Below are 25901 nucleotides of genomic sequence, written 5' to 3'. Positions count from 1 at the left end.
TGTGTTCAACATTGCAAAGTAAATGTTTATATTTTTATAATATTAATAATGATGATAATTACCCAGTTTTTCTTGACACTCTATTGGTACAGTTGTGTCTGGCCGGCCCAATCCTGCAATATTTTGAGCTCTTACACGGAATTTGTATATCTTTCCATGGGTCAGACCAGTGACCACACATTCTGGTATAGAGACAGTCTTGAAGTTGGTCCAGTCCTCTGCCCCATCTTCCTGATAGTCAACTACAAATCCAGTGATCTCAGAACCACCATCACGGTCTGGATAATTCCAAGCAAGAGATACCTCGGTCTTGTCTACATCTACATGATGAAGGTTCTTTGGTGGTCCCGGTGGATCTGAATAATAGATAAAAATGTTGTAATATTGCCAAAAACACTATATTTCTAGTGAAATATTTTCATTTTCAACAAGACAAATTCAAAACAATGCTTACAAATTGGATCAATGGCCTTTATTGGTTTTGGTGTTTCAATGTAAGAGCTTCGTCCATATTGGTTTTCTGCAGCAACTCGGAATAAATACTGTGTGCCTTCCATTAGATGTCTGGCCATAATACTGTGTTTCTTAGATGTAGTTGAAATTGGCACCCAACGAGGATTGGCAACATCACGCTTTTCAACAATATAATTGGTAATAACAGAGCCACCATTGTCCTCAGGTTCTTTCCAGGTAAGATAGCAAGAATCTCTCCTAATTTCACTTACTAGTAGATTCCTTGGTGGACCAGGTTTATCTGAAATATAAAACGAAAACTTGGTTAATGCTCATCATTTATTACTTTTCTTATTTCAACTAATAAGACAGAACATTACTGTATCTTACCAAGTACAATAACTTTTACTTCAACCGTCTTAGAGCCTGCTTCATTTTCTACTGTGAGAGAATAAACTCCTGCATCTTCCTTGACACAGTTGCGGACTTCAAGCTTACTTCCAACAGGTGTGACCACAATATCAGCCTTTGAAGGTACCTCTTTGTCTGCCTTCTTCCAGGTGACTTTTGGGAAAGGCATTCCTTTGATTACAGCACTGAGTGCAATAGTGTTTCCAGCTTTAACATGTTGTTCTCGTGCCATGTTAGCATCAATTATCAACTCAGGAGGTTCTGAAATTAACATGTATGTGTCAGTATTTTTTAAGCACTATTGAAAATTTAGCAGCTAGGTGTTTTACTAAAATTAAGATCTCACCAAGTCTGTCTTTAACTTGCACTGGGTCTCGGACATAGGCAGGTTCAGATTCTCCAGCAGAATTCACTGCTTTGATTCTAAATTTGTATGTGTCACCTTCTGTAAGTCCCACTACTTTATGTTTTGTATCAGGACAGCCATCAGGGGCATGGTTAGATTTCTTCCATTCTTCCTCACCAACCTTTTGGTATTCAACAAGGTAACCAATTATCTTGCCTCCACCATCATGTCTTGGAGGGTGCCAGGACAAATCAACTGAATTTTTGGTCTTGTCAATGGCTTCTGGGTTGACTGGAGGGCTTGGTTTCACTAAAAAGTAAAATTAAAAATTTGATAACATTTTAAATGATTCATTTTAAAGTTTCATTTTTCATGAAATTGTGTAGCAGATATAAAACATTGTAAATTACATACTGTAGGTATCTTGTAAATTTAAAAAAGTATTTTTAACCACTTGCAGACCACCCACTGTACCTATACTGAGGTGTGGCGGCCACTCTGTGCCAGATCATGTACCTAGTATGTGATCTGGGACCCACTGATCGTTTGGGAGACAGGCAGATCGCCGTTCTGTGAGAGGGGAATGTACTGATCCTGTGTTTCTGCTAAGCAGGGACATGGATCTTTACCTTCCCCCAGTCAAAGCACCCCCCCCAACAGTTAGCAAGCACACCCTAGGATGACATTTAACACCTTAATTGCCCCTGATGTTAACCCCTTCCCTGCCGGTGTCATATTTGTTAGCACTTATAACTGTATTAGTGTAACTGGTCCCCAAAAAGTGTCAATAAAAGCTGCAGAGGTGATTAAATACCACCAAAAGAAAGCTCTATTTTTGGGAAAAAAAGGACAAATTTTTTTTTGGGGTACAGCGTCTTATGACCGCACAATTGTCAGTTCAAGTAACGCAGTGCCGTATTGCAAAAAATGGCCTGGTCATGAAGGGGGTAAACCTTCCGGAGCTGAAGTGGTGAAAAACTGAAAAATGTGACATGATTTCCAAAGAAAATTTTTGAAATACAAATTATAATTTGGTTAGCTGAAATAATAAAATTATTCTCATACCTATTGGATCATTGGCAAACACTGGTTTGGATGGTGGACTTGGATCACCGACACCTACTTCATTCTCTGCTGATACTCTAAATTCATATTCACATCCCTCCAGAAGGTCTGTTACCCTGAATTGTGTGTCTGGATAAATAGGCTCTCTTGACACTTTTGTCCACCTATTGGCCATAGTTTCCTTCTTTTCCACAATATAGGCAAATATAGGTTTTCCACCATCACGGGGTCGGTTCCATAAGACTAGAGCAGACTCTTTTGTAACTTCTTTGACAAGTGGTTGCTCGGGTGCCTCTGGAACTCCTACACAGAATAAAAATGAATTTAACTAAAATGGCATTATATCACTACATAAATGTGCATTTTAACAGTGTAAATGATAACATACTGAAGCGATCTTTGGCCTTCATTTCATCTGACAGTAGGGGATCACTGATACCATACAAATTTTCTGCACAGATGCGAATTATGTATTCCCTTCCTTCAATCAGTTTGGGAACCTTGCAGGTAGTTTTGTTGGTTGCCGAGGTTACAGGAATCCAGAGATCCCTGTTTGTGTCTCTTTTCTCAATGATATAGTTGGTTATTGCACTACCACCATCATCAAGAGGAGGCTTCCATGAAACAACCATATGGTCTTTATGAACCTCATCAAAAATGACAGGACCAACTGGTGGTTGTGGACGATCTATTCAAAACAAAGAGTAGAAACAAGAAAGCATTTAACATTTGGTGGAACAATAACTTCCTTGTAAACATGCTTCATAATTCTTTGATGTCAATTACATATTATTGAATGTGTTATCCTTACCAGCAACAATCACTTCACACCGTCCCTTTCTTGCTCCAGTGCTATTTTCAACAATCACCCAGTATTTGCCTGAATCTCCCCTTACAGATTTAAGTATTCCCAAGCAGAGTGTATTTGGAGTGGTCTTGATTTTTGTGCGGTCATCTTCCTTAACTGTTATTTCATCTTTGAACCAGGAAACTTTAGGAGCTGGTTTGCCTGAGTACCGACCAGTCATTGCAAATGCCTCTCCAACTCTTACAATCAGTTTATCTCTGAAATCAAGCTCAATTGCTGGTGGAGCTGGTAACAAAAGAAAAAGAAATGTTTATTATCTAAAAAATCCAGAGCAATTTTAAAAATAAAGTGAGCTAAAAGGGACCCAGAGGACATCATACCTAGTTCATCTTTGCAAGTAATTGGCTTAGTGCAGAAGGACGGTTTGCCTTGTCCAACAATGTTGACAGCGCTGACACGGTATTCATATGTGTCACCTTCCTTCAGTCCATCGTGGACATATTTCCTATCTAGCAGCTTTTCTTTTGTGGCTCTATAGAACTTGTCCTTGCCAATAAGGCGGCACTCCAGTATATACATTGTGATATCAGATCCACCATTGTATTTGGGTGGATTCCAGCTTAGGCTTATTGAATCTTTTGTAACTGCAGTTACTTGAAGATCTTCAGGACGCTCAGGTACAGCTTTATGCAAAAGGAAACACCATGTTACATTTTAAGATAACAGTAGAAATTAAAAAAAAAAAAAAAAAATATATATATATATATATATATATATATGGCTTTTCTAACTTACACATTGGTTCTTTTATAACAATTTCTCGTGGAGTCTCAACAAATGGACCTATGCCAATAATATTTTCTGGTGCAATACGGAAGAAGTAAGCTACTCCTTCTATAAGTCCTTGCACTACTGCATTTTGCCTTGTTACAGTATAGGTCACTGGAGTCCATCCTCTGCGATCTGCTTCCCGTTTCTCAATTATATAATTAGTTATTGCTGAGCCTCCATCATCCTCAGGAGAGAACCATGTCAGCTTACAAGAGTCATTTGTTAGATTTTCAGTTTGGAATGGCTGGCTAACTGGTCCAGGAACATCTGCAAATGATGAAAGAAGTTCAATGATATACTGTATTTCACTTCACTTAATTGAAATTTATATCATATAAATAGAGGCAGAAAATGTTTAGGTGTGATATTATAATGCTATTTACTATAGATAATGCGCAAATTGTAACACAAACATAGCTTTTTTTTTAACTACTGCTTACCTAATACATCAACAATGATGGTCTTTCTTCTTTCACCACCAGCATTCTTAGCAACCAGAGTATACATGCCTTGGTGACTCCTCAGGCATTTCTTAATGACCAAAGACGAACTGATAGCTGTTGTTTCAATATTAGCCTCTGGGGGCAAAGCTCTTTCATCTCTGTTCCACAAGATTTCTGGAGCTGGCTTTCCAGAAACATAAGCTATGATTCGGATTACTCCACCAGCATGGACAACAATTCTGTCTTTAACACTGGCATCCAACTGAATGTCAGGTAGAACTGTAAACATTAAAGAGAAGCAGTTTACATGTAACTTCACTAGGAAGCTGATATTACATATTGATTATAGATCTAATAAATATAGTATTTAAAAATATATAACTAACAAAAAAATATTGACCATGTCACATATAGGTACTGTAGGTCTATAAATTAGGTACCTGTTCTGTCTTTGGCTTCAATAACATCCGTGACATCACCTGGTTCCCCAACACCAGCAGCATTAACAGCTCTTACTCTGAATCTATACAAGCTTCCTTCTTTCAGTCCAGGTACAACAAACTTGGTTCCTCTGATTTCTTTATCTTTTGCCTTTAAAAATGTAAATGTCAGTTAATTGAGATAATGATATGAGTGATCGCTAAAGAACACAAAACAAAAAATATTCTAATGCAGCCACACAGGACTATACATTTTTTTTATAGTTATAGTTTAAAGTGGCTTTAAAGTCACAAGTTTTTTTACTTTAATGCATTACCTGCATTAAGGTAAAAATAGCCTTTCACTACTTCACCCATCCATAATACTTACCTGAGTCCTGTATCAATACAGCCCTGTGCCTATCTGCAGCAACGCTGCTCTCTGGCTTCCTGGTCTCCCAGGGCATATGGGTAGCAATGAGAACTAGTGGCTCCTGCTGCTGTCAATAAAATCCAGTAAGGAGGGAACAGGGGGTGGGGCAAAGACACAAAGTGTGTGTCTATGTACACAAACAGCCCAGTTTAGGTGCAAGCCCACACAACTGCCCCCACAGCAAGCGGCTTGCTATAGAGGCAGACACAAGAGAGAAGGAGCAGAGAGCACCTTTGGGGGACCCCAGAAGAGTAGGGGGCCCTCTGTGCAATACCAGTGCACCGAACAGGTAAATATAAACCTTGTTTCTTATTTTAGGTAGGTCTTTAGAACCACTTTGTTACATGCTTTTTTAATACTGTCTTCTACCAACCTTTTCCCACTCCTCCTTTCCTTCTTCCTTGTACTCCACAAAATATCCTGTAATTGGAGACCCACCATCTTTAGAGGGTGGAACCCATTCTAGATCAGCAGTAGACTTTGTCCAATCAGTAACTTTTGGAATTGGTGGTCCGGGTGGAGCTATAAAAAAGATATATGTAACCATGTATGAATATGAATATATATATGAATATATATATATATATATATATATATATATATATATATATATATATATATATATATATATTGCAAATAAAAAACAATAGTTAGATATCTGCTAAGGCTGAGTGCACTCACATATTGGGTCTCTTGCAGTTACAGGATCAGATGGCAGACTTGGAGGGCCAACTCCAGCTCTATTTATAGCCAGCACACGATACTGATAATCACTTCCTTCAATGAGTCCTGTGACTTTGTAAGAAACACCCAGTGTCATAATCTTGATTGGATCACGGTTTACTCTCTTCCATCTCTTTCCTGTAGTCTCTTTAAGTTCCAGCCAGTAGCCTGTCACAGGTGAGCCACCATCATATTCAGGCTCTTCCCAGTTGACAGTCATAGAATCTCGTGTAACACTGCTGACTGATGGCTTTTCACATTGTCCTGGAACAGCTATAAATACAAAGAATAAGTATGTTATGGAAATATCATTATCACGTGTAGATATTTAAGGGTTGATGGCATTTTTGTCAGATTCAGGATTACTGCATTTAATTGCTAATGCAGTTCCTATTCCCATTAAAAACTTACTGTAGCTGGACAGTAAGTCTGGCTTTGGAGGAAACAAAGCTGGGTAAAAGAAGAAGTCACCAGCAACTGCCTGTGCTCTATATGTGCATGTGCAATTGATCATTGACTGAAAAATGCATTTTGGCCATTAGAATTCCAAACTCCCTAATTTTAAATGAATTATTGTTTCAGTGAGTGGGTAGATGAATATTACTTTGTGGGATACTTGAAGCAGGATATAGATAGATTTGGTTTGACTGCATGTTACATAGTTACATACTTGGTGAGACTGAACAAAGACACAGGCCCATCCAGTTCAACCTATTGTATACAGGTGTGTGTGTGTGTGTGTGTTTATATGTGTACATGTCACTACAGATTCCTAATTACATAGTTGTAGTTACATAGTTGGTAACCAAATACTCTTTATAACTGTGTAACTGGCATCTTTAATATTTTTTACTTAGTAAAAAAAAAATCTCTTTTTACATTTTTGTAAACACGTAATTTATTTGAAGACCACTGTAGTCCATAAGACAAATATTTGTCTATCTATGATCGGTATTGTTTGCATTAAAATAAATTTGTGCGTAGCATGCCCAAATAATAATAAACTTACAATACAGGTTTCTTGCGGTTTCAGGCTCACTGTCAAGTGGAAGACCAACACCATACTTGTTCTGTGCCATAATGCGAAACACATATTCATGACCCTCAACAAGTTTTGGTATTGTGTAGATGCATTCCTTAGCTTCTATAGTTACAGGGGACCACATTTTCCGATTTGCTTCTCTCTTTTCAATAACATAATTTGTAATCTTAGAGCCTCCATCATCTTTTGGTGGAAGCCAAGCCAATGTCATGTTTTCTGCTGTTATTGCTTCAAATTTAATTGGTCCCTCTGGTGGTCCAGGACGTCCTGTTAGAAGCAGGAAAAAACATTTTGAAATTAACTTATTAAAACCGAAGAACTGGATTTAGTAAAAAAGTTAAATGAGCATATTTGTCAACTTGTTTTAAGAAAAAAAAATTATTTTGTTTATGATATAATGTTGAAAACATATTTCTGGTTGGTTGCTGAAGTATATGGGACATACATTTTGAACTAGCATTGAATAAATAGCCAACTATTAACATTTGTGCCAAAAACAAATACAAGTAAAAACAATAAACGTCTGTATTTACCAAGTACATTCAATCGCATTTCCTTGGAATCAGCACCCAGATTGTTCTCAGCTGTCAGAGTGTATAAGGCTGTATCTTTTCTACGAGACTGATGAATTACCAATGTGCAGTCATTTTCACCAACGACTTTGTTAACATGCTGGTCATACTGCACTGGTAGTTTGTCATCTGGCTTGTTTGGAGGTGCTTTGTACCATTTCAATGTGGGGAATGGGCAACCCTTAATCTTGGCCAGAATGTTGATATCTGTTCCTTCTTCAACTTCCAAAAATTCTTTAAGCTCAATTGAAGGAGGACCTATGGAAAGAAAATGGAACAATAGCAATAAATATATAAGAATTGTATAATAATTTGCATATTAACATAGCAAAATATTTTTTTTTTCTACATACATGTCTGGTCTTTCACAGCTACTGGGCCAGCAGTTGAAGATGGTTTGCTATTTCCAGCCTCATTCACTGCTCTAACACGGAACTCGTATTCTCCACCCTCCTTCAGGTCTTCAACGATGAATTTTGTTTCTTCCACATCCCGTTTGTTACATTGCTTCCAGGTTTCTTTGCCTTCTCCACTTCGATCCCAAACTAAGCGTTCAATGATATAATGGGTTACAGGTGCCCCACCATCATTCTTTGGTGGCCTCCAGGTTAGTGCCACAGAATTCTTTGTCACAAGGCCAACCTTTAGACGAGTTGGTGGTTCAGGTGGATCTATAAAAACATAAACTACTGTCAAGTTTAATAAAAAAAGTACTGTCAAGTTTAAACAATGCCAGTATAGCAAAAATTTTAGAGACACAAAACATTCAACTCAATGAGCAAAGTTGTAAATATACCATCCTGCATAGCTTTTATTTATACTTACGGATAGGATCTCTTGCTCTTGTTCTCTGGATGGTTGAAATTGGAGGTCCAGTGCCAAATCTATTTTCTGCTGTTACCCTGAAGAAATATTCCTGTCCATCAATGAGGTCAGGTACAGTAAATGAAGTGCCTGCACAGTCAGTTGTAACCTTGCCCCATGATTTTGCTTCCACTGTCTTCTTTTCAATGATGTAGTTCCTAATTCTGTCTCCACCATCATTATCTGGGGCTTTCCATGTGAGTTTAGCAGTAGATCTAGTGACATCGCCAACTTTTAGATCCTTTGGAGGCCCAGGAGCATCTGTAGTGTAAAGTATTTATCAAATATACCATATCCCTAAGGCAAGATGACAAGAACTGCACATTTGCTCAATCTATATAATCTTACCCAGAACATTGACCCTGACATTGACAGTTTTCTGGCCAGCTTTGTTCTTGGCAGTGATGCTGTATTTTCCAGAGTGTCCTCTTTTACACTCAGGAATTATAATAACTGAAGTAGTGTCAGTTGCTTCAACCTAAAAAAAATCAGAATAATTTATTCTTTCTTAATATTTTAATATTTATATTATATACCTGTATATAACATATGAAAAACACTAGAGACGATAAGTACTAAATAAAAATATTAACTACATACTTGTGAATCAACTGGAATATTGTGGACTTGATCCTGTATGGGAAAGAGGATATAAACTGAGTTCAGGCATGTATATGCAAAAAACAGTGAACACTTATTTGTATGCTGATGATATGATAATCTGTTGCAGTAGTAATTTGACTGATATTTTTTAGTGTGGTGATTGGAAAGTTGAATCTCATAATGACTTATTTTCTCTCTTAAACTCCAGTGGTGAGATGTCTACACCAAAATTGCTTTATGGCAACTTTGGTAGTGTTTTGCTCAGATAAATTATCCATACTGTAGAATAAACAAATTATCAAGGAGAGGGCAGAGTGGGGTCTTCATTCTGGAATTTTTGCTTAGTTAAAACATGAACTATTGAGGGAAAGCCTAACTGTTGTTGTCTTGTCAAAAACAAAGCAGATTAATTAATTTTCTAGAGCCAACCCAAAACTGAACTGTCACTTTGGAATGTAGCCTTGTAGCCTTCAAATCTGTTACTTTGTTACTTTTTACTTAAATTCTCCTTCAAAAACTACAACTTATATACGTATAAGTAGTATCTTTGATAATATTTTTTTTTTTTTTACTGAAAATCCTTTACTATGTTTATGATAATGGTAACTATATCCAAAAACATAGGTCTATTTATAAATGTTTTCACACAAGATTCACACAGTGTTCACATAAGATTCACACATTTTTCTAATTGGATTCAATTGTAAAAATGTTAAACCTTGATGAAAGTTGTGTGTATCTTATGTGAAAACATTTTTTAATGGACCTTAGAGCATCTGTCTAAAGATTCACCACAAACATCTACATGAGATGAACTGTATGAATATTGTTTTCACTCTGTATATCTCTGAATAAATTTTTTTTACCATTAAAACCACTTGTTTACTGGGCACTTAAACCCCCCTCCTGTCCAGACCAATGTTCAGCTTTTAGCACTGTCACTCTTTGAATGACAATTGCGCGGTCATACAACACTGTACCCAAATGAAATTTTTATCATTTTTTTCCCACAAATAGAGCTTTCTTTTGGTGGTATTTGATCACCTCTGCAGTTTTTATTTTTTTGTTAAAAAAATTTAAAAAGACCGATTTAAAAAAAAAATTTTTTATATATCTTTATATTTTGTTATAAAATTTTGAAAACAGGTAATTTTTCTCCTTCATTGATATACGCTGATGAGGCGGCACTGATGGGCACTGATAGGTGGCAGTGATGGGCACTGATGAGCGGCAGTGCTGGGCACTGAAGGGTGGCAATAATGGGCACTGATTGGTTACACTGATAGGCAGCACTGCTAGGTGGCACTGATTGGCACCACTGGTGGGCATTGATAGGTGGCACTTGTGGGCATTGATAGGTGGCACTCATGGGCATTGATAGGTGGCATTGGTAGGGACTGTGGGCACTGGAAGGTGGCAATGCCCGGTGGCACTGGCAGGGGATACTGGTGGGCACACATGAGTCCCTTTCACATAAGCTGGTGATCGGCTTTTTTTTTCTCCTCATGCAGAAAAAAAATGATTATGTGATTATGTGATCATTGGCTGACAGCTAATCACATGGTAAGGGGCCAGGATCCGCCCCTTACTTGGATCTGTGATCACCCGAGTCTCAGTGACTCGGTGATCACAGCGTGCACCGCACACGCCCTGCAGGGCACATGCACAGGGGAGGCCGTCATATGACGGCCTCCTGGAAATTCAGATCCGCGCTGTGGCCGTCATTCAGCTATAGCACGGAAGCCAAGTGGTTAATAAAAATATACTATAGTCTCAATTTATGTTTTTCCAATAGAATATACACTGAACTGCCAACTTGTTATAATGTATTTGTTACATGTAGAAGAAGGAATTAAGGTGGAAGAAGGTGGAATACCACTGTAAACCTGGGTATAAGGAAACAGTAGCATGTTAGCAAAGAAATAAGGTAATTTATAGGAAAATCCATTTCTGGGGCTCATTGTGCCTCATTTTACCTTTATTTCTTTCTGTGCCACTCCGTCAAACTCCCAGGATGTTTTGGGTATAGGGCGGCCTCTGATGATGGCAGAAATTTTGATTTGGCTACCAGCACGACAGTTCAGATAGTCTTGTGCCTTCAGATCAATTGAGATATCCGGCTCCTCTGTAGAGGGGTAAATAAAACACATGTTTAAAACATACATGTTTAAACTTTATACTTCTGCAGTCAAATTGGTATAATACCTAGGTTATATTTGGTACATGTTACCATTCATGTAGCATAACTTACCAGTTTACTCACTTTAGAATCCTGCTTGGCTTTGCCCTTTTATGTTATGTTAAGGAAGGGGCTGGGGAATTATGTTTACCATAACTAACCATGTCTTTTTTAAGCTGGCAAATATTATTAGTTGTTAACTAGATGTCTGTCCTAACAATAGGGTAAAGATCTCAAGCCTGGGGTGATACATTGTATATTCATGCATAAAAATAAACTGTCCCCTCACCAGTGTAAAACAGTTCAGATGACTAAAATTTTACTAAAACTAAAATTGTATTTTAGTCAAAAGACTATGAGGTTTTAGTCATAAATCGAAATTTGACGTAAAAATTAACGCTGCACTACCACATAAGAATAAGTAGGGGGCATCTACTAAGTTGCTGAAAGAAAAAGGCGTTTCTTATTTTTTTTCTTAATATTTAATGTTGGATATATTCAGGTAATATGTGCAATGGCATTACAGCCAATAGAATTCACAACTATTTTTTTTTTTATATATTTTAAAGTTGCACTTCTTTTTGTCAAAAAGTAATATTTTTGTTTATGAAACTTGGATTTATTTATAAAGATGTTATATATCACAATGGCTAAATCTATGCCTGTAGTGCATGTTCAAACCTCAATACCATAAATAATAACATGTTATTAGATTTTTACTCCAGGAGTATATAATGAGTTTGGCAATTCTAGAGAAATGTTTAAATAATCCATTACAATTTAACTAAACCCATTAGATTTTAGTCGACTAAAATGTACTGGAGATTTTAGTTAACTAAAATGTACTGGAGATTTTAGTCAACTAAAACAATTCAGATGACTAAAATACGACTAAAACTAAAATGGCATTTTAATCAAAAGACTATGACTAAAACTACATTGAAATTTGATGTCAAAATTAACACTATCTTACACCTCTCCCTAATTGCATGTTGAAAGCTATTCTGAACAATTTCAAGGTGCCTATAGACTCTCATGTAAAAACCTTCTCCAAAGAAACAACTAAAAAGGTAAGACTTTTTTTTAAATCATTATTTTTAGGTATGCCTTGTAAAGGGGAACACACGGCAAAGGTATAGTGGGGGTTTCTCAACTTTGAGTCTAAAAGAGGATATACACTTTAGGTTGACAATATGAAACAAAATAGGGTTCAGTTACTATATTTGTTGTACCTTGTATTTCCTTCACAGGTATTTCTCCAGTTGCCATGCTGGGCTCAGATTCACCAGCAGCATTAACTGCCTTAACTCTGAATCTGTATTTCTTGAGTTCTTGAAGGTTGGGGACCACACATTCACAAGTGGGAAAGAGCTTGTCAGGTTCATTGACCTTCTTCCATTCCAAGCTGCCCTCTTCCTGCATTTCAACCAAGTAGCCCTTTATTGGGCTGCCACCATCTTTTTCTGGTTTCTTCCAGGCAAGAGACACACTGTTCTTGGTTTTGTCTTTCACATCTGGACAAGAGGGAGCACCTGGAGCAACTATAACCAAAAACACAAAATATATATTTTTTACAAATGTGTTTTGTATTTTTGGAAATACTTGTAATGTTTTGTAACCATTTTTAATACAGTATACTTGAAAAGTATTTCAAATCAACCTTATTATTAAAACTGTTCAGTTTTCCTCTGCAGGCTAGTGTCTGTTCTGGGCAGGCTTTGGAGGGTGGTGCCTTGTGTTTTTACAATGCAAGGCACTGTTTTCCCCTATATTTGTAGATTTATAGAAATGCCCCAACTCAAAATTTCATTCATTTCTACGCACCACAGCTTAGCAGTTTTGAATTGTATTTAAATGGATTTCTAAGAAAAGAATATTTATTTTATTTGGGATTCCACCCAGTAGTATAAATGTCTCCTGCTTCTCATTTTTATTAACTGGAGCCTGAACAGAAAAATATAGTGGTTTCCTAAGCAAGTTTACCAGATTTTATAAGGATTGCAGCATAAGTCTTAAACTGCTGATTTTTCGCATGAAAACCACGGACCCACTGGAATTTTGATCACTCTGTATTACTACATAGAAGAGATCTAAAAAAAACAGGATTTGAGTTTTTTTTTAATCTCTTAAAAGTGCATAATCTTAACTATTATAGTCTCTGCTACTTTTATATTTGAATTCTGAAAGTAAACTGTGTAAAAGTCATACTGCGTTGGTAATACTGTTAACTTAATTATTTAAATTAACACTTTTTTAAAGCAATTATTCAACAGTAATTCTGTGGAAATGTTATGTAATGGTCTAAAAACAAGTTTACAAATGTATGTGTTAATGTGTTACAGACTTTCAACTCATACTTACAGATTGGATCAGCAGCCAGAGCAGGATCTGATGGCTCACTTGGGGGGCCCACTCCAGCAGCATTGATAGCCATGACCCTGAATTGGTATTCCACACCTTCAATCAAGCGCAGAACATTGAATTCTAGACCTTTCACAGCAGGTTTAGTGACTGGCGCTCTGTTTACACGTCCCCAATATACTCCTCCAACTTCTCTCTTCTCCAGCCAATAGCCAGTGATTGGGGAGCCGCCATTGTCCAGAGGAGGTTCCCAGGATACCAACATAGAGGATCTAGTGTAGTCAGAAACCTTAGGTTTCTTTGGAGCTCCAGGAAGGCCAAATGGATCCTTTATTACCACCTTGTCAGACAGGCAGTCATCACTGATACCGTATTTGTTAACTGCTCTAACACGGAATTGATATTCTCCATCAGTTGTGAGCTTCCAGATCTGAAATAAATCATTTGCACATTTATTTGCTTACCTCAGTGTTGTAAACATTATATTTATTTGTATATATATATATATATATATATATATATATATATATATATATATATATATATATATATACAGTATCTCACAAAAGTGAGTACACCCCTCACATTTTTGGAAATGTTTTATTATATATTTTCATGTGACAACACAGAAGAAATTACACTTTGCTACAATGTAAAGTAGTGTACAGCTTGTATAACTGTAAATTTGCTGTTCCCACAAAATAACTCAACACACAGCTGTTAATGTCTAAACCACTGGCAACAAAAGTGAGTTTACCCCTAAGTGAAAATGTCCAAATTGGGCCCAAAGTCTCAATATTTTGTGTGGCCACCATTATTTTCCAGCACTGCCTTAACCCTCTTGGGTATGGAGTTCACCAGAGCTTCACAGGTTGCCACTGGAGTCCTCTTCCACTCCTCCATGACAACCTCACAGAGCTGGTGGATGTTGGAGACCTTGCGCTCCTCCACCTTCCGTTTGAGGATGCCCCACAGATGCTCAATAGGGTTTAGATCTGGAGACGTGCTTGGCCAGTCTTCTTTAGCAAGGCAGTGGTTGTCTTGGAGGTGTGTTTGGGGACATTACCATGTTGGAATACTGACCTGATCTGAGCACTGGCAGGCTGACCCCCCCCACCCCTTCAACCTCTGCAGCAATGCTAGCAGCACTCATATATCTATTTCCCAAAGACAACCTCTGAATATGACGCTAAGCATGTGCACTCAACTTCTTTGGTCGACCATGGCGAGGCCTGTTCTGAGCGGAACCTGTCCTGGTAAACCCCTGTATGGTCTTGGCCACCGTGCTGCAGCTCAGTTTCAGGTCCTTGACAAATTTCTTATAGCCTAGGCCATCTTTATGTAGAGCAACAATTCTTTTTTCCGATCCTCAGAGAGTTCTCTGCCATGAGGTGCCATGTTGAACTTCCAGTGACCAGTATGAGAGATTGAGAGCGATAACACTAAATTTAACACACTTTCTCCCCATTCACACCTGAGAACTTGTAACACTAATGAGTCACATTAAAGCGGGGAGGGAAAATGGCTAATTGGGCCCGATTTGGAAATTTTTACTTAAGGGTGTACTCACTTTTGTTGCCAGCATTTTAGACATGAATGGCTCTGAGTTATTTTGAAGGGACAGCAAATTTACACTATATATATATATATATATATATATATATATATATATAGTTTTTTTTTAGCAATTTCCGAAATGTACAAACTATTTGGTGTGACTGCCCTTTGCTTCAAACCAGCATCAATTCTTACACGTGCACACTTTGTACACTTGCACAAAGTCAGGGATTTTGAAGGATTAGAGTCAGGTATATGATTAACCAATTATACTATGCGGATGCTAATTATCATCAATTTAATATGTAGGTTGAAACACAGTCATGAACTGAAACAGCTGTGTAGGAGGCTTAAAAGTGGGTGAAAACAAAACCATATTCTAAATTACTACCTGATTATTTGATTAACACTTGTATTAATTATAAGAAATAATTGTTCATTCATTGTATTATTTTAACATAAACCCCAATAACGATGACTCTTATATACTGTATTTTTCTGAACTTATGATATAATGTTTTGTACCATTATTTTGTACCTAATAAAAAGTCTGTAAACAAAAAATAGTGGATGAGGAACAGTCAAACTCTGCTACTAAGGTGAGGTCATGAAAGACAGTTTCATGTCACAGGCCATACATCATGGCAAGAGTGAGCACAACAACAAGACACAAGGTAGTTATACTGCATCAACAAGGTCTCTCTCAGGCAAAGATTTCTAAGCAGACTGGAGTTTCAAGATGTGCTGTTTAAGCTCTTTTTAAGAAGCACAAAGAAATGAGCAATGCTGAGGATTTTAGATGCAGTGGTCCACAGCCAATGTCATTAAGAACTATCTTCAGCATAAAGAAGAACAAGGAGTCCAGTGATGGTTTGACCCACACAGAGCCCTGATCTGAACATCATTGAGTTTTTTAGGGATTACATGAAGAGACAGAAGGATTTGAGGCAGCCTACAACCGCAGAAGATCTGTGGCTAGTTCTCCAAGATGTTTGGACCAACCTACCTGCCGAGTTCCTTCAAAAACTCTGTGCAAGGGTACCTAAAAGAATTGATGTGGTTTTGACAACAAAAAGTGGTCACACCAAATATTGATTTGATTTAGATTTCACTTATGTTCATTTACTTTCCATTTTTTTTATTGGTAAAATAAACTAGTAACACTTCCTCCATTTAAAGATAGTAGATTAACATTAGACAGAAAAAAAAACATGCTAACAACTAATTGGTATATACAAGCTGCAGCTGGCAATATAGTTATTAAAAAAGATATTGAAATAATCAATAAAAGAAATTAAAATGAGGTCTGCTTATTACTACGGATATACCAAAAGGATAAACATGACCAATCTGTTGCCATAAATTATTAACTTACGCCATATCTTCTATCAACTACAATGTTGGAAACCTCTTCCCATTCTGACTTCTTCTTGCTTGCATCTCGCTTATCAATTATATAGTTGGTAATTTCACTTCCGCCATTATCCAATGGTGCATCCCAGATCAAGTAGCAGGATTCAGCTTTGATGTCAGTCACTTGCAGGTTTCTTGGTGGTGAAGGACGGTCTAGTTAAATAAAGCAATTAAAAAAAAAATTATAAGAGAAAAACAAATTTTATTTTGTTTATAGAAACTGAAATAATATATTTACCAAAGACCTCCACATTGACAGAACGATTTGCAGTTCCAAGGCGGTTTGAAGCTGTAATTATGTAGGTTCCCCTATCACTTCTCTGGGCATTGGGAATGCTAACTTCTGATTTAGCTTCACTTCTTGAAAGTTCTTGTTTTGCGATCTTCATGGATGGTGGTACTTTTTCAATAACTACCTCATTTTTGGACCATTCAATCTTTGGCATCGGTAGACCAGTGATTTCCGCTGGAATGTTAACAGATTCTCCTGCCTTAACTTTAATGGTGTCACCTCTGACAGCCAAACGGAGAGTAACTGTAGGGGGAACTGTGAAGGAAAGATTATACTGAATGACTAGTTGCCAAACAATTGAATTACCTTTAAGATTATTTTATTATAGCAATATATAAATCAATTTGCAAAGCACGTGAATATGTAACTTGCACATTTTTTTTCATAATATTATGAAACAAAAATAATTATTTATCCAATCGCCAACAATTCATACAATTCATGAATTTTCATTGATTAGATTTATGACCTTTATCCACAGATCAGACAGAGCAGCAAAGATAATAAAGATAATAACAAACTCCTATTTGGCTATCACTAACTACAACTCAAATTGTAGAATATACCTTCATCATCTTGAATAACCACATTGAGAGGCAGAGAAGGTTCACTTTCACCAATTTCGTTAACAGCTTTGGCACGGAATTCATACATGTGCAATTCTGCAAGGTTCTCTACTAAGAAGGAAGTCTCTGGAACCAGCCTTTTATTGCATCTTTCGAACTCTGTGGCATCATGTCGACGTTTCTCAATAATATAGCCTATAATAGGACTGCCACCATCATTACGAGGAGGTTTCCAGTCCAGTGTGACTGACGACTTTGTTCTTTCAGTGTAGGTGAATCTTTCTGGTGAACCAGGAGGACCTACGATAAAAAAAAATGCATGTGAGGCACTGTTCAAATACAAAACTGAGTCAATCTAACTTTCAGATAGTTGCTAATGGTAAATATACGAATGTTGTACTAAAAAAAAAAAAAAAATCCTTTTCTATTTTACCTTGGGGATCAACAGCAAGAATTGGCCCCAATTCAACAGGTGGACCACAGCCAAACTTGTTTTTACAAATGACACGGAACATATACTCTTGTCCTTCTAGAAGGCCTGTAATGTCACACTTAGATCTTTCTGTATCAATTGGCTGTCTCCAAATGTGCATTTTAGCATCCCTCCTTTCAATTATGAATCCTGTGATGTCACTGCCACCATCATCAATAGGATCAGACCAGTTAAGTAAAGCCATCTTTCTGTTAACCACTACAGGTTTTAGCTCAGTTACTGGCCCAGGCACATCTGGAAAACAAGAACATTTTAAGCAATGTATTAGCTTTTCATTTCAAGCAAAATTTAGATGCTTCAATGCATTAGAGTTGTGTTCTTAGAAAAGAAATTTCTTACCAAATATTTCAACTCTTGTTGCAGCAGATTTGGTACCACTTTCATTGCTAGCAGTGATAATGTATCTTCCATGGTCTTTTCTTTCTGCATTTGCAATTGTAAGTACAGACGAGTTGCCCTCATTAATTATTTCAGCTTTCTCTTTGTTCAGTTCTCCATCTTCTACTGTCCATTCAATTTTAGGTGCAGGGCGTCCAAAGACAGTGGCAGGAATATTTAGAGTCTGGCCAGCCAGAATCTGGATACCATCTCTTACTGAAAGGTCCAATTCAACAACTGGAGGTTCTAAAGTTGAATAAAAAAAGTTGTGGTTGAATATCCCCTGAGCATGGAATACAGAAAAAATTGCAAAACCACCATCATATATAATTTTCAAGAAATAATAAAAACATACCTTGTGGTTCTAGCACTGTAATGGGTTCAGTTACACCTGGAGGCCCTTCTCCAGCTGAATTTACAGCGCTTACACGGAGTTTGTAATCTGCTCCCTCTCTAATACCTTTAACAGTGTATTTGCGAAGTTTAATTTGCCTGTCTGTGCAGCGTGACCATTCCTTGCTGCCCATAAGCTCTTTGTCAACAAAGTAGCCAGTAATCTCTCCACCACCATTATAAAGAGGAGGATCCCATTCTAACTCAATAGCAGATGAACTTGTGTCAATAACTCTTGGAATTGGAGGTCCTGGCAACACTATTATATAAAAAAAAAGAAAATATAAGGGGGTAAAGTAGTACTTACAGCCAAAAAAATATTTTTGATTTCGTGCAGTATGTTACTCACGTATTGGATCTTGTGCAGTCTTTGGATCAGATGGTACACTGAACTTTCCAACACCACCTGCGTTTTCTGCACACACTCTAAATATGTATGTAAGGCCCTCCAGAAGGTCATCAGCTCGGGTTTCAAGAGCATTAATCGGGTTTCTGTTAACTCGAGCCCAGTGGGTGCTGTTAATTTCACGTTTCTCAATCCAGTAACCCAAAATTGGACTTCCATTGTCTTTGGGCTCCTTCCATTTGACCAACATACTGTTGGCTGTAACATCATCAATTTCAGGCTTTTCTGGTGCATCTGGAGGAGCTGTGGATAAATAGAAGCATTTAGCTAATTTCTGTTTTCTTGGCAAAAGCATATTTCAATTTTTTTTATAAATGTTATATAAAAATTCCTACTGCAGGCAGAAAACACTTACTAAATGGATCTTTAGCGAGGAGTGGCTGAGAGACACATGGAGGTCCGGGGCCAAATTTATTTTCAGCTGTTACACGGAAAATGTATTCCTTGTCTTCAATTAGTTTAGTGACTGGATATTTGCAGTGTCTCAATGTGGATGTCACAATCACCCAGCCAATTTCAGCCCTGGAATTATCCTTCTTCTCTAAGATATAGTTCATGATTTCACTACCACCATCATCCAGTGGAGGCTCCCAATTGCATACAACAGAGTTTTTCCTCACGTCTTCAAATGCAAAGTTCACAGGAGGTCCAGGTACATCTGAAAATCATAAAAAGCAAGATAAAAACTGTTAGCAAAATTACCATAATAAGAAACACCGTACTGTAATATCAGCAAGGAGTAGCATTATTATTGACAATATATTAATGCTGCTTGTAACAGTCATACTTCACGAAAATAAAGGTTTGCATACCTAGCACATTTACTTCACATGAAGCCTTGGCAACACCATGGTCATTTTCAACCTTTATAGTGAATGTGCCATAATCCTCACGAATTGAGTCTCTGGCAGACAGCTCAGACTCTCCTTGTCTGCTGTTGTCAACAGTCAACCGCTCCGGCAGGCTGAGGTGGAATGGCTCATCTACAACTGCTTCCTTTTTCCTCCTAGGTAATATTTTTTCCACTCTCTTCTTTATTTCCTCTGGTCTTATTACCTCATCATTTCTAAGCCATGTAATTGTTGGATATGGTGAACCAGTGATATGTGCATTCAAAACAATTTCATCTCCTTGTCTGACGGAAAGTCCAGACTGCAAACTGCCTGAAAGGAAGACTTTTGGAGGATCTGATAGAAAAATAATAAAACATAAATATACATATGTTAGTGCTCATGTGGCCTGCTGTATGTTTAAAACTTTAACATATTTTCAGAACTTTTTTGTCGTACCCATGGGATCTACAGCTTTAATTCCTAGGGTTGCACGAGAAGGCTCACTAACACCAGCTATATTTTCTGCACATACACGGTACTGGTATTCTTTTCCTTCTTCCAAACCTTTAACAGTGTAAGATAGCACAGGTACAAGAGAGTCATTACATCGTTCCCACTTTTCACCACCTTTAGGTAGCTTCTCAATTATATATCCCATGATCTTGCAGCCTCCATCATACTGAGGAGGTTTCCAGGTGATGGTTATGGTCTTTGAAGTTGGATTATGAGTGTCAACATCCACAGGTGGATCTGGCCGCTCTGTAGAATAATGCAGACAATGAATATATTGTGTAAAACTCCTGTGTACTTTAGTTTTCTGCAGCTAATAAAAACATGACTTACGCTTAGCATCTTCTGCAATGATGGGGTTTCTGAGTTCAAGATATTCTCCTCCACCAATCTTATTTACGGCTTTGACTCTGAAGTAGTATTCTCCATTAGGTATCAGATCTTTAACATTCCATGTTAGTTTGTTCTCTCCAGACATCACTGGTGTGTATGTTCTTCTTCCAGCTTCTCTGCGTTCAAGCACATAGTGCAGTATAGGAGTTCCACCATCATATTCTGGAGGCTCCCAAGATACTTTACATGAATTCTTGGTAACATCAACTGCCTTGATCTCTTTACATTGACCAGGTAGTCCTTTAAAATGCAAGAAATAACCTAATTATTGTGGGGTTTTTTTTAAACGTTGATTAATTCTATTGTTTATAAATCAGCAACCATTACCTATAACTTTAACATTGATTGATCCTGTGGTTGAGCCTATCTTGTTCTCCAGTGTAATAGTATAGACTCCAGCATCTCCATGAACAACATTAGAAACATCTAAAGTGGCAGAGGTATAGTCACTCTTAGCAGAAACTCTGTCAGCTATTTTGATTTCTTTTCCATCCTTATGCCAGTTGATAGTCGGTGCAGGCACAGATCTGAACGGCACTGGAATAGTAAGTTTCTCTCCTTCTACCACAACTATATCTTGAGTTTTCAGATCAATGGTTGGGTTACCTGTCAGTAAATCAGAGAAATGATTCAGAAGAAAAGAACTATTATGTTTTTCAACATCAAAAATGAAGTAGAAGAGAAAATAAACTTACAATCTGGGTCTTTAGCGAAGACATTCTCTGAAATTTCAGATGGATCGCTAGCACCAATAGCATTAACAGCTCTGACACGGAGGATATACTCTTTATCAGGGATTATACCTTCTTCAGCTTTGTACTTTAGGTCCTTAATTGGTCGAGAATTGATTCTCATCCATTTTTCAGTGCCAGCTGGGCATGCCTCAACATGGTATCCAATGATAGGACTGCCACCATTCTTTTCTGGAGGCTTCCAAGCAATGGAGATGTGGTTTCTACTGGCATCAGTAACATGTAGCTCAAGAGGTGGTGATGGGGGACCTTAAAAACAGCAAGAAATATTTATATATATAATAATTTTGAATGTTTACTCTGAGGAATTTGACATATCCCGCTGTATCATTACGTACTTGTTGGGTCTTCAATGGCCAATATGTCTGTAGGTTCACTTGGGTGACCAACTCCGGCTTCATTCTCTGCACGAACTTGGAACTGAACTTCTGTGCCCTCAATAACATCTGTTACTTTATAATGGCACTCTGGTCCAGTAGTTCTGCCAGCTTTTACCCAACGTGTAGCCAGCTTCTCCTTCTTTTCAATAACATATCTGAATGTAAAATAAGATGATGATTAAGCTTTGCAGTACACTTTAGTGGAACAAAAATTCAAATTAGTGTAATTTCCTGATAACTAACCTTTGAATAGGTCTTCCACCGTCATTCTTTGGGGCTTCCCATTTCAGTTCCACATGTCTCTTTGTTACATCTACCACTGTAAGTGCATATGGTGGTCCAGGAGTAGCTAGAAAGCAGGAATGATTATTAAGATGTTGAGGTGTTTCATACATAACAATGCAAGTAAAAAAAAACTTTTATGAAAGTTAAAATAATAAATTATTTCTGCATTTGTTCCAAATGCAATAAATGCATTATGTTATGTAAATACAACAAAACATGAGGTAACTTACTAAATGTATCTTTGGCCAGTACTGAGTCCTCCAGCTCACAATAGTCACTTTGTCCAACTGCATTTTCAGCTGCAACACGGAATACATAAAGGGAGCCTTCAGACAGAGGGGTCACTGAGCATTTAGTTTCTTTTACAGTGGTGTCTACTGTCTGCCAGCCTTTGCGCCTAACATCTCTCTTCTCAACAATGTAGTTGGTGATTGGAGAGCCACCATCTCTTTCAGGTGGAGTCCATTTAAGATCTGCTGTATTCTTTGTTATGTTAATAACCTCAAGGAAACGAGGTGGAGAAGGTGGATCTAAAATAAAAATAGTAAAACACAAATTATTAATGAAACACTGAATATTTTCAAAATAAAATGTAAAACAAATTGTAATTTAGAGGGTAACAAAGGAAAACATACTCAGTCTCTCTTTGCACAGTACTGGATCACTTGGCTCACTAGGTTCACTTTCTCCAGCCTTGTTTACAGCTCTTACTCTAAACGAATACTCCTGCTTCTCCATGAGGCCTTTCAAAAAGTGTTCTGTGGTAGGGACACCCTCTGCCACTCTGACCCACTCATCGGTGCCTGTCTTCAGCAGTTCAATAACATAGGACTCAATTTTGGCACCACCATCATGCTCTGGTTTCAGCCAGTTCAAGAAGGCAGATGTCTTGGCAACATCTTTAACTGTTGGTTTGCCTGGTGCCCAAGGTGGATCTAGAACAAAAGAAAATAAAAAGTAAATAGATATACCATAGACTAACTGTAATAGGTTAAGTAAAGAGCATTTTTGTTAATGTGTACACTTAAAATAAACATACCAATTGGATCTTTTATTAAGATTGGCTCAGTTTCTCTACTTGGTTTTCCAGGACCAGCAAGATTTTCAGCCAGAACACGGAACTGATACTTCTTTTTGTTGGTAAGGCCCTTGACTCTGTTACGGAGTAGAGTTTCAAGTTCATAAAATTGTTAAACAGAGATTTCTAAATAATAACCTGCAATTATTTAAACTATTCTGTTTTGGATAAAGTGATTGTGTTTGGCTTGCCAAAGAATGTGTACCTGTATGTAGGATCTTTCACTGGAGACTTGTTACATCTAATCCATTTTCCTGTTTCTGGATCAAGTCTTTCAACCCAGTATCCAGTAATGGGACTTCCACCATCTTCATCTGGCTCATTCCAGGTCAATGTAACTGCATCTTTACAAATGTCAGAAGATGCAAGGCGAGTTGGTGGGCCAGGTGGATCTGCAAAAAAGAATCAGTACAACTATTGTGAGATTCTCACTAGTACTAAAAGCTTAGTAACTGGGCAATATAATATAAAATATTAGTATTTTACCAAATGAATATTTAGCCACCATGGAGAGAGACTGGACTGGCTCTCCAATGCCATACATGTTTTCAGCACTGACTCTGAATATGTATTCCTTAAGAGGTGTCAATTTTGTAGCCTTATATCTAGTTTCTTTAATGGTTGAAGACAGTTTGTTCCAGATTTCGCTTCCTACAGCTTTCTGTTCAAGGATGTAGTTTGTGATCTTGGATCCACCATCGTCCCTTGGAGGATTCCATGTCAACACACAAGATTCATTGGTTATCTCAGAAATATCAAAAGCAGCGGGTGGTCCAGGTTTATCTGTGTACATAAAAGAAAAATTATTATACAGTATGCTGCAACTCACAAAACACACATAGACTGTCACAGATTCTTGATTATAAATTCAAAGAAGAATTGTAATGGTTTAAAGGGAGCATACCCAGAATATTAACTTCAACAACTGCTGAAGCACGGCCAGAGGTGTTTACGGCTTCAATAATGTAAGTTCCAGAGTCGCTTCGTGTACTCTCAGTAATGGTAACTGTAGAATGTCCAGGCTTGGATTCAATGTTTATCCTCTTGTCAACTCTTAAAAGAGAATCTGCTTTGTTCCATGTTATTCTTGGCTCTGGCTTTCCATTAATTATTGCAGGTAATTCAATTTTGGTTCCAGCCTTCACTGTTAAACCAGCAAGCAGTTTAACATCCAGGAAAATTTCTGGGGCCTCTGTATAAGAAAATGGACAGTGGTGTTAAAACGAGAAATATATACATATAAAATATTTATTTTTTAAAACATAAAACAATATAGCATCAGATAATCATTGTGAAAATATTTCATACCTTTGGGATCTGTAGCTAGTATGTCATCTGTTGGCTTGCTTGGTTTACTGGCACCAAGTCTGTTAAGTGCCTTTACACGGTAGGCATACCACTGCCCTTCTGTAAGATTGTCAACTTGCAACCTATAAAGAGGTGGGCATTGTAACATATTAGAATCACCAGTATACACAGATTGCTTACTAATGTTCTCACTGATACTTGTGGCCACTCATTCTTACTTTGTTTCTATCACAGAATCACCACAAATTTCCCATTTGTCTGTGCCACGCTGGCATTTCTCCACAATGTATCCCTTAATACGTGAACCACCGTCATATTTTGGTGGTTCCCAAGTAAGGAAGATTCCTTTTCCTGATGGGTCTCTCCATTTAACATTTTCAGGTGGGTCAGGAACAGCTATATCAAGAAGTGTCAAACAGAGTAGGTTTTAGTAAACAGAGAATTATAATATCTAGGTACTTTAGGCATGTTTACTCATTGTGCCATCACATTACAATTGAATTTAAAAGTTATAAAACAAGCATAAGCAAATTAAATAAACAAGCAAACATTTGTCTAGGACCCTGATTTTACTTTGCTGTCTCCAGTATATAAATATATAGTGTATATATGTAATTTTTTATGCTTTAGAGCAACAAATGAACTTTCACCTACTTGCTGGTGCAGACATGTTTACTGGCTCATCAATGTATGCAGGTTCTCCTGGTCCACACTTGTTACATGCAGATACTCTAAACAGATATTCTTTGCCTTGGATAAGGTCAGAAACAGTGAATTCTTGATCGATTACATTATCCATAACCTATAACATAATGTAATATAATATAATTTAGTAATATAGCAATATAGTGCTGTTATCCGTAAAATCATATTATTAGTACTACAAATACAGCAATATTTGAAGATATTACTTTACAGTGGGGACGGAAAGTATTCAGACCCCCTTAAAATTTTCACTCTTTGTTATATTGCAGCCATTTGCTAAAATCATTTAAGTTCATTTTTTTCCTCATTAATGTACACACAGCACCCCATATTGACAGAAAAACACACAATTGTTGACATTTTGCAGATTTATTAAAAAAGAAAAACTGGAATACCGCATGGTCCTAAGTATTCAGACCCTTTGCTGTGACACTAATATATTTAACTCAGGTGCTGTCCATTTCTTCTGATCATCCTTGAGATGGTTCTACACCTTCATTTGAGTCTAGCTGTGTTTGATTATACTGATTGGACTTGATTAGGAAAGCCACACACCTGTCTATATAAGACCTTACAGCTCAAAGTGCATGTCAGAACAAATTAGAA

General features: G+C 37.3%; 1 protein-coding gene across 50 annotated transcripts in view; it reads right to left on the bottom strand.

Annotated features, from left to right (window-relative positions):
- Window positions 1-25901, bottom strand: part of TTN (titin) — a 348879-nt gene that overhangs the window by 74666 nt on the left and 248312 nt on the right. For all 50 annotated transcript variants that reach the window (XM_073633763.1, XM_073633783.1, XM_073633784.1 and 47 more), the window contains 46 exons: window positions 25245-25392; window positions 24809-24986; window positions 24591-24712; window positions 24187-24474; window positions 23769-24065; window positions 23488-23674; window positions 23244-23359; window positions 22840-23139; window positions 22435-22734; window positions 22163-22268; window positions 21878-22074; window positions 21483-21788; window positions 21115-21393; window positions 20728-21027; window positions 20341-20643; window positions 19864-20238; window positions 19407-19709; window positions 18995-19294; window positions 18608-18904; window positions 18214-18498; window positions 17815-18108; window positions 17382-17681; window positions 16762-17070; window positions 16486-16676; window positions 13554-13983; window positions 12425-12733; window positions 10990-11138; window positions 9011-9043; window positions 8759-8888; window positions 8372-8671; window positions 7900-8217; window positions 7508-7804; window positions 6942-7241; window positions 5891-6205; window positions 5583-5731; window positions 4798-4948; window positions 4355-4636; window positions 3879-4181; window positions 3464-3766; window positions 3087-3368; window positions 2664-2963; window positions 2276-2578; window positions 1211-1519; window positions 844-1125; window positions 455-754; window positions 63-356 (listed from right to left, as the gene is read on the bottom strand). In XM_073633763.1, the coding sequence (XP_073489864.1) occupies window positions 63-356; window positions 455-754; window positions 844-1125; window positions 1211-1519; window positions 2276-2578; window positions 2664-2963; window positions 3087-3368; window positions 3464-3766; window positions 3879-4181; window positions 4355-4636; window positions 4798-4948; window positions 5583-5731; window positions 5891-6205; window positions 6942-7241; window positions 7508-7804; window positions 7900-8217; window positions 8372-8671; window positions 8759-8888; window positions 9011-9043; window positions 10990-11138; window positions 12425-12733; window positions 13554-13983; window positions 16486-16676; window positions 16762-17070; window positions 17382-17681; window positions 17815-18108; window positions 18214-18498; window positions 18608-18904; window positions 18995-19294; window positions 19407-19709; window positions 19864-20238; window positions 20341-20643; window positions 20728-21027; window positions 21115-21393; window positions 21483-21788; window positions 21878-22074; window positions 22163-22268; window positions 22435-22734; window positions 22840-23139; window positions 23244-23359; window positions 23488-23674; window positions 23769-24065; window positions 24187-24474; window positions 24591-24712; window positions 24809-24986; window positions 25245-25392 (11920 nt within the window). The remainder of the gene's footprint in view (window positions 1-62; window positions 357-454; window positions 755-843; window positions 1126-1210; window positions 1520-2275; window positions 2579-2663; window positions 2964-3086; window positions 3369-3463; window positions 3767-3878; window positions 4182-4354; window positions 4637-4797; window positions 4949-5582; window positions 5732-5890; window positions 6206-6941; window positions 7242-7507; window positions 7805-7899; window positions 8218-8371; window positions 8672-8758; window positions 8889-9010; window positions 9044-10989; window positions 11139-12424; window positions 12734-13553; window positions 13984-16485; window positions 16677-16761; window positions 17071-17381; window positions 17682-17814; window positions 18109-18213; window positions 18499-18607; window positions 18905-18994; window positions 19295-19406; window positions 19710-19863; window positions 20239-20340; window positions 20644-20727; window positions 21028-21114; window positions 21394-21482; window positions 21789-21877; window positions 22075-22162; window positions 22269-22434; window positions 22735-22839; window positions 23140-23243; window positions 23360-23487; window positions 23675-23768; window positions 24066-24186; window positions 24475-24590; window positions 24713-24808; window positions 24987-25244; window positions 25393-25901) is intronic.

The sequence above is a fragment of the Aquarana catesbeiana genome, linkage group LG06 (assembly GCF_042186555.1).
Source record: "Aquarana catesbeiana isolate 2022-GZ linkage group LG06, ASM4218655v1, whole genome shotgun sequence".
Lineage (NCBI taxonomy): Eukaryota > Metazoa > Chordata > Amphibia > Anura > Ranidae > Aquarana > Aquarana catesbeiana.
The sequence above is the reverse complement of the archived record's forward strand: the minus strand, read 5'-3'. Positions and strand labels throughout refer to the sequence as shown.